The sequence below is a fragment of the Salvelinus alpinus genome, chromosome 27, assembly GCF_045679555.1.
Source record: "Salvelinus alpinus chromosome 27, SLU_Salpinus.1, whole genome shotgun sequence".
In the NCBI taxonomy this organism is placed as follows: Eukaryota; Metazoa; Chordata; class Actinopteri; order Salmoniformes; family Salmonidae; genus Salvelinus; species Salvelinus alpinus.
The window spans coordinates 7,238,602-7,254,817 of record NC_092112.1 but is presented as its reverse complement, the minus strand read 5'-3'; the positions used below and the strand labels follow the sequence as shown (position 1 = coordinate 7,254,817).

Genomic DNA, 16,216 nt, shown 5'->3' with positions numbered 1-16,216 from the left:
ATCCCAAAAGAAAATAATTTCAACAAACCACAATCACCAAAATAACTCAAATGAAACATTGCATAAATTAAATACACAAGAACTCAAACTCAGTTCATAGAGAATATTAGAAACGTTTGACAACTTTGTCTAAATACGTTCCAAATGATGTCTCATTTATCTATGTCGCAGTGAAATGATGCTAGTAAAACAGTCACCACTAACACCTACACCACATGGGTCTACTACAAAGCAGGGTCAATGAGTTAGCCAGCTTGCTTGCCAAAATATTCTGAAATTACTTTTTAATAAAGATACATTTGAAATGGGCATGATACCCTGATGAAGGCCGTGTTTAGCTATTAAAACGTAATAAATTGTTGCGTCTTAGTGCAGCCAATCCAATAACATGATCGTTATGATCATTATCCAGGTTTTACCAGTAGGTGGCACTATATTTACATATACTGTAGTCTATCCACGGTGTAGCGTGACGTTGTCCCTAGACGCTGATCTGGGCTCAGTTTAGCATTTCCCCTCACTAATGGTTAAGGTTAGGATTTGGGGAAGCTGATCCTAGATCTGTACCTTTTTAGGCGAGTTGTATCAACACTTCTCTGAATCATCTCTAGGTTAACGTTTCACATGAAGTGAACCCGCTATAAGTGTTACACAGTATTACACCTATAGACCTTACACCTATTACACTGCATTTCACTTCACCTGAGCTGCGGACACTCTGAACTTGTGCCTTGTTAAATACTGTCGTTGGTAAAAGCAAAGGAATGCAAACACATCGTCCAGAAACCCTCATTTATCAGTATAATTAGCCTATTCTTTGGGGGGAAATGGAACAGGTGCATGAACGGCGATCAAAGATGTGATTTAAAACATAGAAGTGTGTGTGTTGTCCCCCACCTGTCCGCCAGGGACCGGTTTCCCCGTACCATTCCGTTCGCTCCGTCTCCAGGCTAATCTCTCAGTAGACGTCAGGAATGGCCGACCAGGACAGCAGCAACGCATCTCCAGAGACACAAGGTGAGCTCCCATCGACGGGAAACTTGACAACTTCTCTCCGCGTTTAATGTGTCAATTAACTTGGTGTATCCGTGGACCGTACGGAGGGGTTTTTTGAACCCCCCTATTCTCTTGTCGACGAGAATATGTGATTGGAAGTAGCGAGAGCCGTCGGGTCACGGGGACCGGATTAACTATCAACCCATAGATCACTGAACCCGCCGGTTATTATGCAACTGTGTTTGTTTCAAACGGAAAACTACTTTTTAACGACCTGTTTGGGTCGTTCTCCAGACTAATTCGGGCACTAGTCTAGATACACCTGTTGTCTGTGGATGTTACACCGCGCAGTTTGTAAATGCCTGCTGCCGTAAAACTCCCGGTGTTCCCCGCTGAGTTGATATGACAGGTGTAGCCGGTGGGAACAGCCCCGGACTCTAACCTGCATATATCGTTAATTTTTAATCTCTATTACACAGTATCCCTGTCATGTTCGGCACACTTCTGACACGAATTGTTACAAACTAGACAAGGACACTAATGTTGCGCCCAGGCTATCAAGTGGGTGGCTATAGATTACATAAAGGGATTATGGCTTTGTTGCGTTGTCGTGCCTTGCCTGGAAGCCCGACGTTGCATTATATTCTACGTCAAATAGAAATTAGCGTTTGAATAAGGAAACTTTCCTCTCACGACCTCTACTATGATATTTAAAATATATATATATAATTGTATTAAACAGTCTGGCTTGTAGAGGTCTGGAGAGGAAAGCGTCCTGACGCAAACGCTCATTTCTGCCCGAGTTAAAATCCAGGCAGTGTAGTGACCAAATCCAAGCACTGCCTGCTGATAGGATGAAGAGGTTTAGCCTACTGTGGAAGAGATTTGGTTTCGGTGTTAGGCTATGTGTTTGCATCATGGCCTAGAATCTAGTTTTTGGCCATTGGATGTATTATGATGTTCCCAGGAATAAGGAATATAGGCCCAGTATGGTGGTTCTATGGGGCCCAGGCCCAGTATGGTGGTTCTATGGGGCCCAGGCCCAGTATGGTGGTTCTATGGGGCCCATGCCCAGTATGGTGGTTCTATGGGGCCCAGGCCCAGTATGGTGGTTCTATGGGGCCCAGGCCCAGTATGGTGGTTCTATGGTGCCCAGGCCCAGTATGGTGGTTCTATGGGGCCCAGTATGGTGGTTCTATGGGGCCCATGCCCAGTATGGTGGTTCTATGGGGCCCAGGCCCAGTATGGTGGTTCTATGGGGCCCAGGCCCAGTATGGTGGTTCTATGGGGCCCAGGCCTACTAACCTATACCTCCCCAGCCCTAATCAATATCAAATCGGTCTCTGCGTCTGGGGATGAAATAGTATGACATTTTTGTACCCCATTTTGAGATGGAACTGATGATCGTTTCCATTCGTTTATGTCGAAGCCTTACATTACCCATAAGCACTTTGTGTTGCGCCGGATGTCATTTATTTCAATGGGTACGCCCACAACGGCGTGGATTCACAGCGCCCCCTTGAGGTTGAAAGCTCCGTTGTGAGACGGACGCTGCATACATTGACGTTTTCCAAACTTTGGGTCGCGTTCATACGGAGCCAGATAGCTGCCAAAAAAGTTGAACGTATGTATTGTTAGAATCGTATGGAAATCCATACGTAAATTGTTACGATTGTAAGAAAAGCCATGTATGAAACGTAACCATTTTAAAATTAGATCTGTAAACGTAGAAACCCTGTGACTATGAATTAACATTACACTTTCAATTCTTACTTTGTCTCCCTTTACTCAGTAGTTACATATCTTCTCTATACGCACACACTTGAAGGACATGAAGCGAACGTAGCTAGTCAAAGTTAACTAATCAATCACTCAACTCCAGCCCAGACATGAGTTGCTTTGCAGCTTCTGGTTTCATTTCCAAAATAAAAGTCTAGAGCTTGTTTTAGAATGGCATTTGATAATGACGTTATACCAGTAGATGGCGTAGTATAGGCTTGGGGCCAACAGCAAATGACTTGTGTGAGAATGATACTATAAAGACAAAGAAGAGCCTTGTCTAGAAGAACCGCCTGGAGCTGTAAAATAGAAAGTAAATATGATTTAGGCCAGGCCTATTCCACTATCTAAATATGCCATGCTGTTGTTTAATGGCCATCTGGTTGCGTAATACATTTTTTATAGCCGTGTGGGGCTACTGTGGTGATGTAACCTAATGCACCACACCTTTTCTCCAGTATTTGGGAGCATGGACTGTAGGTCTAACAGGCTGACTACACCGCTCGCGTCGCAAAATAAATTTAGAAATGTATATTATTCAATTATTGCACCCACAATGCTCACACGCGCCAACAAGCGTCTGCGTTGCCAAGGGCTAAAATAGAAGTCAGTTCTATTTGTGACGCAGATCGCGCTGCAAGTCCTGCCTCTCCCATCTCCTCATTGGTTTATAGAAGCAGGTACCCACGTGCCATCTCCTCATTGGTTATACCCACGTGGGTGACTGAAAGACGAACGAGGCCAGTGGGGGTAATGCACCTAATTTATGAAAGTTGCCAATCGCAATATACAGTGAGGGAAAAAAGTATTTGATCCCCTGCTGATTTTGTACGTTTGCCCACTGACAAAGAAATGATCAGTCTATAATTTTAATGGTAGGTTTATTTGAACAGTGAGAGACAGAATATCAACAAAAAAATCCAGAAAAACGCATGTCAAAAATGTTATGAATTGATTTGCATTTTAATGAGGGAAATAAGTATTTGACCCCTCTGCAAAACATGACTTAGTACTTGGTGGCAAAACCCTTGTTGGCAATCACAGAGGTCAGACGTTTCTTGTAGTTGGCCACCAGGTTTGCACACATCTCAGGAGGGATTTTGTCCCACTCCACTTTGCAGATCTTCTTCAAGTCATTAAGGTTTCGAGGCTGACGTTTGGCAACTCGAACCTTCAGCTCCCTCCACAGATTTTCTATGGGATTAAGGTCTGGAGACTGGCTAGGCCACTCCAGGACCTTAATGTGCTTCTTCTTGAGCCACTCCTTTGTTGCCTTGGCCGTGTGTTTTGGGTCATTGTCATGCTGGAATACCCATCCACGACCCATTTTCAATACCCTGGCTGAGGGAAGGAGGTTTTCACCCAAGATTTGACGGTACATGGCTCCGTCCATCGTCCCTTTGATGCGGTGAAGTTGTCCTGTCCCTTTAGCAGAAAAACACCCCCAAAGCATAATGTTTCCACCTCCATGTTTGACGGTGGGGATGGTTTCTTGGGGTCATAGGCAGCATTCCTCCTCCTCCAAACACGGCAAGTTGGGTTGATGCCAAAGAACTCCATTTTGGTCTCATCTGACCACAACACGTTCACCCAGTTGTCCTCTGAATCATTCAGATGTTCATTGGCAAACTTCAGACGGGCATGTATATGTGCTTTCTTGAGCAGGGGGACCTTGCGGGCGCTGCAGGATTTCAGTCCTTCACGGCATAGTGTGTTACCAATTGTTTTCTTGATGACTATGGTCCCAGCTGCCTTGAGATCATTGACAAGATCCTCCTGTGTAGTTCTGGGCTGATTCCTCACCGTTCTCATGATCATTGCAACTCCACGAGGTGAGATCTTGCATGGAGCCCCAGGCTGAGGGAGATTGACAGTTCTTTTGTGTTTCTTCCATTTGCGAATAATCACAGAAACTGTTGTCACCTTCTCACCAAGCTGCTTGGCGATGGTCTTGTAGCCCATTCCAGCCTTGTGTAGGTCTACAATCTTGTCCCTGACATCCTTGGAGAGCTCTTTGGTCTTGGCCATGGTGGAGAGTTTGGAATCTGATTGATTGATTGCTTCTGTGGACAGGTATCTTTTATACAGGTAAGAAACTGAGATTAGGAGCACTCCCTTTAAGAGTGTGCTCCTAATCTCCGTTCGTTACCTGTATGAAAGACACCTGGGAGCCAGAAATCTTTTTGATTGAGAAGGGGTCAAATACTTATTTCCCTCATTAAAATGCAAATCAATTTATAAAATTTTTGACATGCATTTTTCTGGATATTTTTGTTGTTATTCTGTCTCTCACTGTTCAAATAAACCTACCATTAAAATTATAGACTGATAATTTCTTTGTCAGTGGGCAAACGTACAAAATCAGCAGGGGATCAAATACTTTTTTCCCTCACTGTAAAGTCCAGAGAAGAAAAATGTTTATATCCCAGGACAAATTAGCTAGCAACAGCAAGCTAGCTAAATAGGACAAATTAGTTAGCAAGTGCAAGCTAAATTGCCATAAATGTTTAATGCTTTTTGACCTGTTCCCAAATTAATGTAATTGGTTCAGAGTTTGTTTTGATATTTTAACCTGCGTGTCGTGATCACGTTTGGTGTGGGGGGGCAAAATAAATGTATACACGATGGCGCACGCACGCAGCCGGTTTGGGTTCCGTGTTGTATTAGGCATTATGACTGTTGTATAGGCATTATGACTGTTGTATTAGGCATTATGACTGTTGTATTAGGCATTATGACTGTTGTATTAGGCATTATGACTGTTGTATTAGGCATTATGACTGTTGTATTAGGCATTATGACTGTTGTATTAGGCATTATGACTGTTGTACTAGGCATTATGACTGTTGTACTAGGCATTATGACTGTTGTATTAGGCATTATGACTGTTGTATTAGGCATTATGACTGTTGTATTAGGCATTATGACTGTTGTACTAGGCATTATGACTGTTGTATTTGTGAATTCCACTCTGTATGGAGGCTTGTTATAGCCATTTGCGTTGCACAACCCCATCACACAGATGCTATATCCATGTCAATAAATGAGACAAAACCAAATATTGATTAAGTCTTGGCTATAACATGTCCTGATCGAAATAGCCAAGGGGTCCCAAATGGTCAAGACTATCTATAGCCTATTCTTAGTGCCAGATCTGTTTCCCTATCAGCCACTGCATGTGCTTCTAAAACTTTTTGGTTTAAAATGTATTTAGAAGCCTGTGAGCTAGGGCCTCTCTTTTAAAGGGAGGCCTATAATAATAAAAATAATTATAATAATTATAAAACACATAGCGTTCTAAAATTATTCCGCAAGACACCAATACCCAAGTATTATTTGAATAGGCTTAAATTAAACATTGAATTATTAAAGTGACGGGCTAAAGATTTAGATAGTTTTGAATACACATTGATTTCAATAAACAAATGGATAAGACTGTTCTATTGTCTTTGATTTAGTTCCTATTGCAACTCAGACAAATTACTGACTGAATGAAGGATGAATTAAATGTTCAAATATGTTGGAATGATGAGTTGCACGCATTATGCATGCTCTGCACTTTACTTGGCTAGTAGGCATATAGTCCTACATCAGGGTATATGGTTATGATTCATAATCAACTACAATACACTACAGTTGAGGAGCAATGGGAAAGTCATTCTGCTTAGAAAGTAAATAAACTTGTAACTTCACTTTTGCGAAAATGGCCTTTAAATGTTTTGGTACCTACTGGAGAGCTCTTCTTTGTCTACACCCATTCAGCATCGTTCACACCCTCTTAAGCTTTAGCCCCACCCATCTCTTTAAGTGTTGATCCAAGCGTTCTGTCCTAACAGCAGTCAAGCACCCAAGCTAACTGGCTAACGTTGGCTAGCTTGCTAGCTACTTCCAGACACGCATGAGAACAGCTCATGCTGACAATTTTACTCTCCCTAGCAAAGCTGGTTAGGCTGTTTTTATATTATCCATAGCGTTGGTGACTGCAACTGTGCTGCTGGCAACAATTTAATAACGCTTTTTTGCCAATGTTCACTGACACCGGCCATATTCAACGGGTGTAGAGCGATCATGGAGTCTTTTGTTAAGACGTAGCTAGCTAGCTTGTATACTTTAACAGTACACTTTAACTTAAAATTAAAACAACTTTCTGACAAAATGAGAAACGTATAATTTCTGAATGTAGCTAGCTAGACTATCTTACGTTATAAAAGCGTTATAAAATACATGGATGGACGCTTCTCTCCCTCTGGCACGGATGCCACGGTTGCCCTTAGTTTGAAGATGTAATCCGGAGACAGGTGTTTTCTCCATCTCTTTAGCTATCAGACTCTAATTCCACTGATTTCAAAACTCAGTTCTCCAGAAAGTGGAGAGCAACACTTACGCAGCTCTACTAAGAGATATATATTTAAAAAAGCCACGTTAGACAGGATTACCTACACATACTGACCAGCTCATGTTATAGACAGGATTACCTACACATAATGACCAGCTCATATAGACAGAAGTGTGCTACATGGCAGACCAATCCGAACTCATCTCTCGGCATGTCCAGCCCACTCATTATCTCAGCCAATCATGGCTAGTGGGAAGGTTACTGACTTTTTCTGTGGCTAAACCTACTAGGCTCTTAATTTAACATTTCATTTGTATTTACAGATGGCATACAAGTTTGTTATTAAGGCACATGAAAGTTAACACGTTCCAGAAGACGTTTCTGCCTCCCCAAAACAGTTTGCGTTCAAATGGCTCTCCTGTGCAGTAGTGACATAAGCCTAGTTTCCTGAAATGAGTCATGTGCATGACCCGATTCATGTAAATCATGTCTAATTCGTTTGAATTCATATTAACCCCTCCTACAGAATGTGCTTTGGCAAGATTCATATAATATCTTGTGGTCATACATGATTCAGCAAACATCTATTATTATTATGATTCATTATTCCTGGTAGATACTACTGGTTATGATTCATTATTCCTGGTAGATACTACTGGTTATGATTCATTATTCCTGGTAGATATTACTGGTTATGAGTCATTATTCCTGGTAGATACTACTGGTTATGAGTCATTATTCCTGGTAGATACTACTGGTTATGATTCATTATTCCTGGTAGATACTACTGGTTATGATTCATTATTCCTGGTAGATACTACTGGTTATGAGTCATTATTCCTGGTAGATACTACTGGTTATGAGTCATTATTCCTGGTAGATACTACTGGTTATGAGTCATTATTCCTGGTAGATACTACTGGTTATGAGTCATTAGTCCTGGTAGATACTACTGGTTATGAGTCATTATTCCTGGTAGATACTACTGGTTATGAGTCATTAGTCCTGGTAGATACTACTAGTTATGAGTCATTAGTCCTGGTAGATACTACTAGTTATGAGTCATTATTCCTGGTAGATACTACTGGTTATGAGTCATTATTCCTGGTAGATACCACTGGTTATGATTCATTATTCCTGGTAGATACTACTGGTTATGAATCATTATTCCTGGTAGATACTACTGGTTATGAGTCATTATTCCTGGTAGATACTACTGGTTATGAGTCATTATTCCTGGTAGATACTACTGGTTATGAGTCATTATTCCTGGTAGATACTACTGGTTATGAGTCATTATTCCTGGTAGATACTACTGGTTATGAGTCATTAGTCCTGGTAGATACTACTAGTTATGAGTCATTATTCCTGGTAGATACTACTGGTTATGAGTCATTATTCCTGGTAGATACTACTGGTTATGAGTCATTATTCCTGGTAGATACTACTGGTTATGAGTCATTATTCCTGGTAGATACTACTGGTTATGATTCATTATTCCTGGTAGATACTACTAGTTATGAGTCATTATTCCTGGTAGATACTACTAGTTATGAGTCATTATTCCTGGTAGATACTACTGGTTATGAGTCATTATTCCTGGTAGATACTACTGGTTATGATTCATTATTCCTGGTAGATACTACTAGTTATGAGTCATTATTCCTGGTAGATACTACTAGTTATGAGTCATTATTCCTGGTAGATACTACTGGTTATGAGTCATTATTCCTGGTAGATACTACTGGTTATGATTCATTATTCCTGGTAGATACTACTGGTTATGATTCATTATTCCTGGTAGATACTACTAGTTATGAGTCATTATTCCTGGTAGATACTACTAGTTATGAGTCATTATTCCTGGTAGATACTACTGGTTATGAGTCATTATTCCTGGTAGATACCACTGGTTATGATTCATTATTCCTGGTAGATACTACTAGTTATGAGTCATTATTCCTGGTAGATACTACTGGTTATGAGTCATTATTCCTGGTAGATACCACTGGTTATGATTCATTATTCCTGGTAGATACTACTAGTTATGAGTCATTATTCCTGGTAGATACTACTGGTTATGAGTCATTATTCCTGGTAGATACTACTGGTTATGATTCATTATTCCTGGTAGATACTACTGGTTATGAGTCATTATTCCTGGTAGATACCACTGGTTATGATTCATTATTCCTGGTAGATACTACTAGTTATGAGTCATTATTCCTGGTAGATACTACTAGTTATGAGTCATTATTCCTGGTAGATACTACTGGTTATGAGTCATTATTCCTGGTAGATACTACTAGTTATGATTCATTATTCCTGGTAGATACTACTAGTTATGATTCATTATTCCTGGTAGATACTACTAGTTATGAGTCATTATTCCTGGTAGATACTACTGGTATTCCTGGTAGATACTACTGGTTATGAGTCATTATTCCTGGTAGATACTACTGGTTATGAGTCATTATTCCTGGTAGATACTACTAGTTATGATTCATTATTCCTGGTAGATACTACTGGTTATGAGTCATTATTCCTGGTAGATACTACTAGTTATGATTCATTATTCCTGGTAGATACTACTAGTTATGAGTCATTATTCCTGGTAGATACTACTAGTTATGATTCATTATTCCTGGTAGATACTACTAGTTATGATTCATTATTCCTGGTAGATACTACTGGTTATGAGTCATTATTCCTGGTAGATACTACTGGTTATGAGTCATTATTCCTGGTAGATACTACTGGTTATGAGTCATTATTCCTGGTAGATACTACTGGTTATGTTTCATTATTCCTGGTAGATACTACTGGTTATGATTGCAGACAGAGCCCAGAGAATGGGATGGTGCAATATGGAATGAGTCATATTTTTTGATAAGGTGCATGAATGGCGATGTCCACGTCACCCAGAGATATACCCATACTGTAGAGATACACCTAGCAGACTGAAACTTCACTGTTGTAGACATACTACAGCTAGTGCGATGTAGACTTTGGCTGGCAAACAAATCCATTACCTTAGTTACCTAAATGTGAAGGTAACTCAACTGAAGAGTAATAGAAAATGGAGACTTTTAACTTGAGAACGTGCAGGTCACCTCTTTCCTGTTTCCCTGACTTCTGTTTTTTTTATACTGTGTTTATGCTTGTTAGTGTTAGCACTCCTCACAGGCCATTTTGTGTACTTTTTTTTATTTTTTTGTTGGTGAGATGAAACTGGCAAAACTCTGAACGGTATTATTGTACGTCGGAATTGCAACAAGCCTAAAATGTTAGACCTTAATTGTAACACGTTTGTATGTTTACAGATTAAATTTCACATTTACGTTTAACGTATGGATTTTCTCACGATACGTACCTTCAACCTTTCTGCAGCTATCTGGCTCCATACGTTCAGTCTAGAGAGAGTCCATCAAAGAATAGGATGTTACCAAACCACGGAAAATGAAAATGTGGTGACAGTTTAATGTAAATGTTTATATTGGTCATGTTAAATAATACATTTGCTGTTAAGCTAATTATAATATGACTGTTGCCTCCCATTTTATGTTGGTAATGAATTATTAGGTGTCGGTAGCTAGCTACAGTGGCATTTTCAACCTAGCCTAGCTTTTAGCTAGCTGCAGTGGTATTTTCAACCTAACCTTAAGCTAGCTGCAGTGGCATTTTCAACCTAGCCTAGCTTTAAGCTAGCTGCAGTTGCATTTTCAACCTAGCCTAGCTTTAAGCTAGCTGCAGTGGCATCTTCAACCTAGCCTAGCTTTAAGCTAGCTGCAGTGGCATCTTCAACCTAGCCTAGCTTTAAGCTAGCTGCAGTGGCATTTTCAACCTAGCCTAGCTTTAAGCTAGCTGCAGTGGCATTTTCAACCTAGCCTAGCTTTAAGCTAGCTGCAGTGGCATTTTCAACCTAGCCTAGCTTTAAGCTAGCTGCAGTGGCATTTTCCACCTAGCCTAGCTTTAAGCTAGCTGCAGTGGCATCTTCAGCCTAGCTTTAAGTTAGCTGCAGTGGCATCTTCAACCTAGCTTTAAGCTAGCTGCAGTGGCATCTTCAACCTAGCCTAGCTTTAAGTTAGCTGCAGTGGCATCTTCAACCTAGCTTTAAGCTAGCTGCAGTGGCATTTTCAACCTAGCCTAGCTTTAAGCTAGCTGCAGTGGCATTTTCAACCTAGCCTAGTTTTAAGCTAGCTGCAGTGGCATCTTCAACCTAGCTTTAAGCTAGCTGCAGTGGCATTTTCAACCTAGCCTAGCTTTAAGCTAGCTGCAGTGGCATTTTCAACCTAGCCTAGTTTTAAGCTAGCTGCAGTGGCATCTTCAACCTAGCCTAGCTTTAAGCTAGCTGCAGTGGCATTTTCAACCTAGCCTAGCTTTAAGCTAGCTGCAGTGGCATCTTCAACCTAGCCTAGCTTTAAGCTAGCTAGCTGTTCTGCAGTAATTTGACCTGCTATAAAGTTAGAGAAACAAGTTGAGGGAAAAAGTATCTAAACAAAACATGTTTTATTATCACCTGAAACAATATATTTATCCTGTCTTGAACGAAAAGGTCATTCTGCGATCTCCCAAAATAAATCAGATCTCTGAAGAGAGACCGGCTCTCCTCTATCTTGCGTTACGAACCATTCAGTAGTGGGGCAACACTCCGTGAAGATGGCATACGATGTAATGAAATACCGTCACAATGTTTACGAGGCGTTAGATGCACGTCTCAGACAGCACTGGCCCGGTTTTAACGGAACTTGGTTGCCATAGAGATGCGGCATGTACTAAATGACACTGATTGGCCCAAGACGGGAGCTATGGTTAATGAACTGAAACGTCTGAGTTTACGCCAGAGAAGAAGAGGTGAAGCGAGAGGGATAACTGGGCCCTAAATATGTCTTCTCTAGCAGGTGGTGTTTCTTCTTTGGCAGATGGCATGGAGTACAGAGAGTGGATTAGCTAAAGGCTAACTGCCTTCCATTTTCTAGTCAATATAATGGATAATCTGTGGACACACACAATAACTGAAATCCTGTGTGACTAACAAATATCCCAAATGGCCCGGGGGTGTTGTAGTATCATTTGTGGGGATGACATGTTTACTGTTGCCTTGTTGGATTTTTAAATCACCCAATATTTTTCTGTGTATGAGCATGGTGTGTGTTGGCATTTAAGGAGGCATTCTGAATTATCCCAAGGGTTCTCAGCTATAGGTATCCTAGTGGTTAGAGTGCTGGGCCAGTAACTGAAAGGTGGCAAGGTAAAAATGTGTCGTTCTGCGCCTGAGCAAGGCAAGGTTATCCCACTGTTCCCCTGAGCAAGGTAGTTAACCCACTGTTCCCCTGAGCAAGGTAGTTAACCCACTGTTCCCCTGAGCAAGGTAGTTAACCCACTGTTCCCCTGAACAAGGCAGTTAACCCACTGTTCCCCGGGCACCGAAGACGTGCATGTCGATTATGGCAGCCTCTCTGATTCAGAGGGGTTAAATGTGGAAGACACATTTTCAGTTGAATGCATTCAGTTGTACAACTGACTAGGTGTCCCACTTTCCCCTATAAGCAGCGGCTTACCGGTGGGGACATGGAAACTACAATCCAGACGTCCCGTTTTAACGTTTAGAACCTTCAATAATCAACGCTTGCGAAGCGGTTTTCAAAACATATTGCATTTATTTCATATCAGTAATATCAGTTTCATGCAAATATTCTAAAATCTGCCTCAAAACAAAAGGAGCATTTTCCCCCCAGAGATGTTTCCTACTGTTGTGGATAAAGGACTATGGGTGATGACGTAGTGACCGTACAGGACTATGGGTGATGACGTAGTGACCGTACAGGACTATGGGTGATGACGTAGTGACCGTACAGGACTATGGGTGATGACGTAGTGACCGTACAGGACTATGGGTGATGACGTAGTGACCGTACAGGACTATGGGTGATGACGTAGTGACCGTACAGGACTATGGGTGATGACGTAGTGACCGTACAGGACTATGGGTGATGACGTAGTGACCGTACAGGACTATGGGTGATGACGTAGTGACCGTACAGGACTATGGGTGATGACGTAGTGACCGTACAGGACTATGGGTGATGACGTAGTGACCGTACAGGACTATGGGTGATGACGTAGTGACCGTACAGGACTATGGGTGATGACGTAGTGACCGTACAGGACTATGGGTGATGACGTAGTGACCGTACAGGACTATGGGTGATGACGTAGTGACCGTACAGGACTATGGGTGATGACGTAGTGACCGTACAGGACTATGGGATGGGTGATGACGTAGTGACCGTACAGGACTATGGGTGATGACGTAGTGACCGTACAGGACTATGGGTGATGACGTAGTGACCGTACAGGACTATGGGTGATGACGTAGTGACCGTACAGGACTATGGGTGATGACGTAGTGACCGTACAGGACTATGGGTGATGACGTAGTGACCGTACAGGACTATGGGTGATGACGTAGTGACCGTACAGGACTATGGGTGATGACGTAGTGACCGTACAGGACTATGGGTGATGACGTAGTGACCGTACAGGACTATGGGTGATGACGTAGTGACCGTACAGGACTATGGGTGATGACGTAGTGACCGTACAGGACTATGGGTGATGACGTAGTGACCGTACAGGACTATGGGTGATGACGTAGTGACCGTACAGGACTATGGGTGATGACGTAGTGACCGTACAGGACTATGGGTGATGACGTAGTGACCGTACAGGACTATGGGTGATGACGTAGTGACCGTACAGGACTATGGGTGATGACGTAGTGACCGTACAGGACTATGGGTGATGACGTAGTGACCGTACAGGACTATGGGTGATGACGTAGTGACCGTACAGGACTATGGGTGATGACGTAGTGACCGTACAGGACTATGGGTGATGACGTAGTGACCGTACAGGACTATGGGTGATGACGTAGTGACCGTACAGGACTATGGGTGATGACGTAGTGACCGTACAGGACTATGGGTGATGACGTAGTGACCGTAACCATATCTTCTGTGGTTAAATTCCCATTATACCCAATTCAAAATAATAGTTACCCATCAGTTGAAAATGTGACAGAAACATATTTCTGTCACAATACTCTGGTATGTGCTCTCTAGCCAACAGCTGGCAGATACAGTGTGGGGGTAGATTAGATTATTGTGGATCAGAGAGTGAGGTTATTATGGAACAAAGAGTGAGGTTATTATGGAACAAAGAGTGAGGTTATTATGGAACGAAGAGTGAGGTTATTATGGAACACAGAGTGAGGTTATTATGGAACGAAGAGTGAGGTTATTATGGAACGAAGAGTGAGGTTATTATGGAACACAGAGTGAGGTTATTATGGAACGAAGAGTGAGGTTATTATGGAACGAAGAGTGAGGTTATTATGGAACGAAGAGTGAGGTTATTGTGGAACGAAGAGTGAGGCTATTATGGAACACAGAGTGAGGTTATTATGGAACGAAGAGTGAGGTTATTATGGAACGAAGAGTGAGGTTATTATGGAACACAGAGTGAGGTTATTATGGAACGAAGAGTGAGGTTATTATGGAACGAAGAGTGAGGTTATTATGGAACACAGAGTGAGGTTATTATGGAACGAAGAGTGAGGTTATTATGGAACGAAGAGTGAGGTTATTATGGAACGAAGAGTGAGGTTATTGTGGAACGAAGAGTGAGGCTATTGTGGTACGAAGAGTGAGGTTATCATGGAACGAAGAGTGAGGTTATCATGGAACGAAGAGTGAGGTTATCATGGAACGAAGAGTGAGGTTATCATGGAACGAAGAGTGAGGTTATCATGGAACGAAGAGTGAGGTTATCATGGAACGAAGAGTGAGGTTATTATGGAACGAAGAGTGAGGTTATCATGGAACGAAGAGTGAGGTTATCATGGAACGAAGAGTGAGGTTATCATGGAACGAAGAGTGAGGTTATCATGGAACGAAGAGTGAGGTTATCATGGAACACAGAGTGAGGTTATCATGGAACACAGAGTGAGGTTATCATGGAACACAGAGTGAGGTTATCATGGAACACAGAGTGAGGTTATCATGGAACACAGAGTGAGGTTATCATGGAACACAGAGTGAGGTTATCATGGAACACAGAGTGAGGTTATCATGGAACACAGAGTGAGATTATTTTAACTTGTCAAACGGCAGCCAAGCATCGATGATCATGTCACCAGAATAAGACCCTTGATATTCATCACCGTGGACTTTCACCACCCTGTGAAGTTCATCATTAATTTATTTAATCTGTAGCCTAATAAAACTGAACGCTTTCCTGAGTCATAGTGGGAGGAACACATGTCATCACATGACTCCCAAGTTCACTTCATAGGATGGTTATTATATTAATATTTCCCTCATAAAGGTTTCCAGCGCCATTTCTCTCATTCATTTTACTGACACAAACAGATCCCACCTTGTCTAGCCTATACCCCAACCCCCCCCCCCCCTCCCCCCCACCTGATTTACCTGGAGCACCTATTGAGATGTGCCCTTCATGGTAATCAGGTGTTAAATCAGGTGCCACGTTGTTATTATGAAAATGATTTCTCACTTCTATGAAAGATACGTTCCATATGCTTCCAGAACCGCGTTAATGTTCAGAAAGAGCGCTGGGGCTCTTAACAAAGGTCCCTTGGCCAGAAGATCACTTCCTGAATAGAAGCTGTCTGTCGTCTGAATGAGCCTGGTGTGTGATCAGTGTTGACGTGTCCGTACAGGGTTACATTATTACTGCGTGGGGACAAAGATCAGATTGAACTGTGTGTGGGACTGGGGCCTTGTGGGTGAGGTGAGAGTTGAATGGGAGAGACACAGTAACAGGGGTGTGCACAGGACAGGTTTAGAAGCAGGGTTAAAACTCCTCTACAAAACAACCTGCTCTGCTCTGCTCTGCTCTATCCTATCCTGCTCTGCTCTGCTCTATCATATCCTGCTCTGCTCTATCATATCCTGCTCTGCTTTGCTCTATCCTGCTCTGCTCTATCCTATCCTGCTCTGCTCTATCCTGCTCTGCTCTGCTCTATCCTATCCTGCTCTGCTCTATCCTGCTCTGCTCTGCTCTATCCTATCCTGCTCTGCT

At 42.1% G+C, this 16,216-nt stretch overlaps 1 protein-coding gene across 1 annotated transcript in view; it reads left to right on the top strand.

Annotated features, from left to right (window-relative positions):
* Nucleotides 1–690: 690 nt before the first annotated feature.
* Nucleotides 691–16,216, top strand: part of map7b (microtubule-associated protein 7b) — an 89,410-nt gene continuing 73,884 nt past the window's right edge. Inside the window, exon 1 of the mRNA XM_071369305.1 lies at nucleotides 691–1,017. Coding sequence (XP_071225406.1) covers nucleotides 975–1,017 — 43 coding nt within the window. The 5' untranslated portion in view covers nucleotides 691–974. The remainder of the gene's footprint in view (nucleotides 1,018–16,216) is intronic.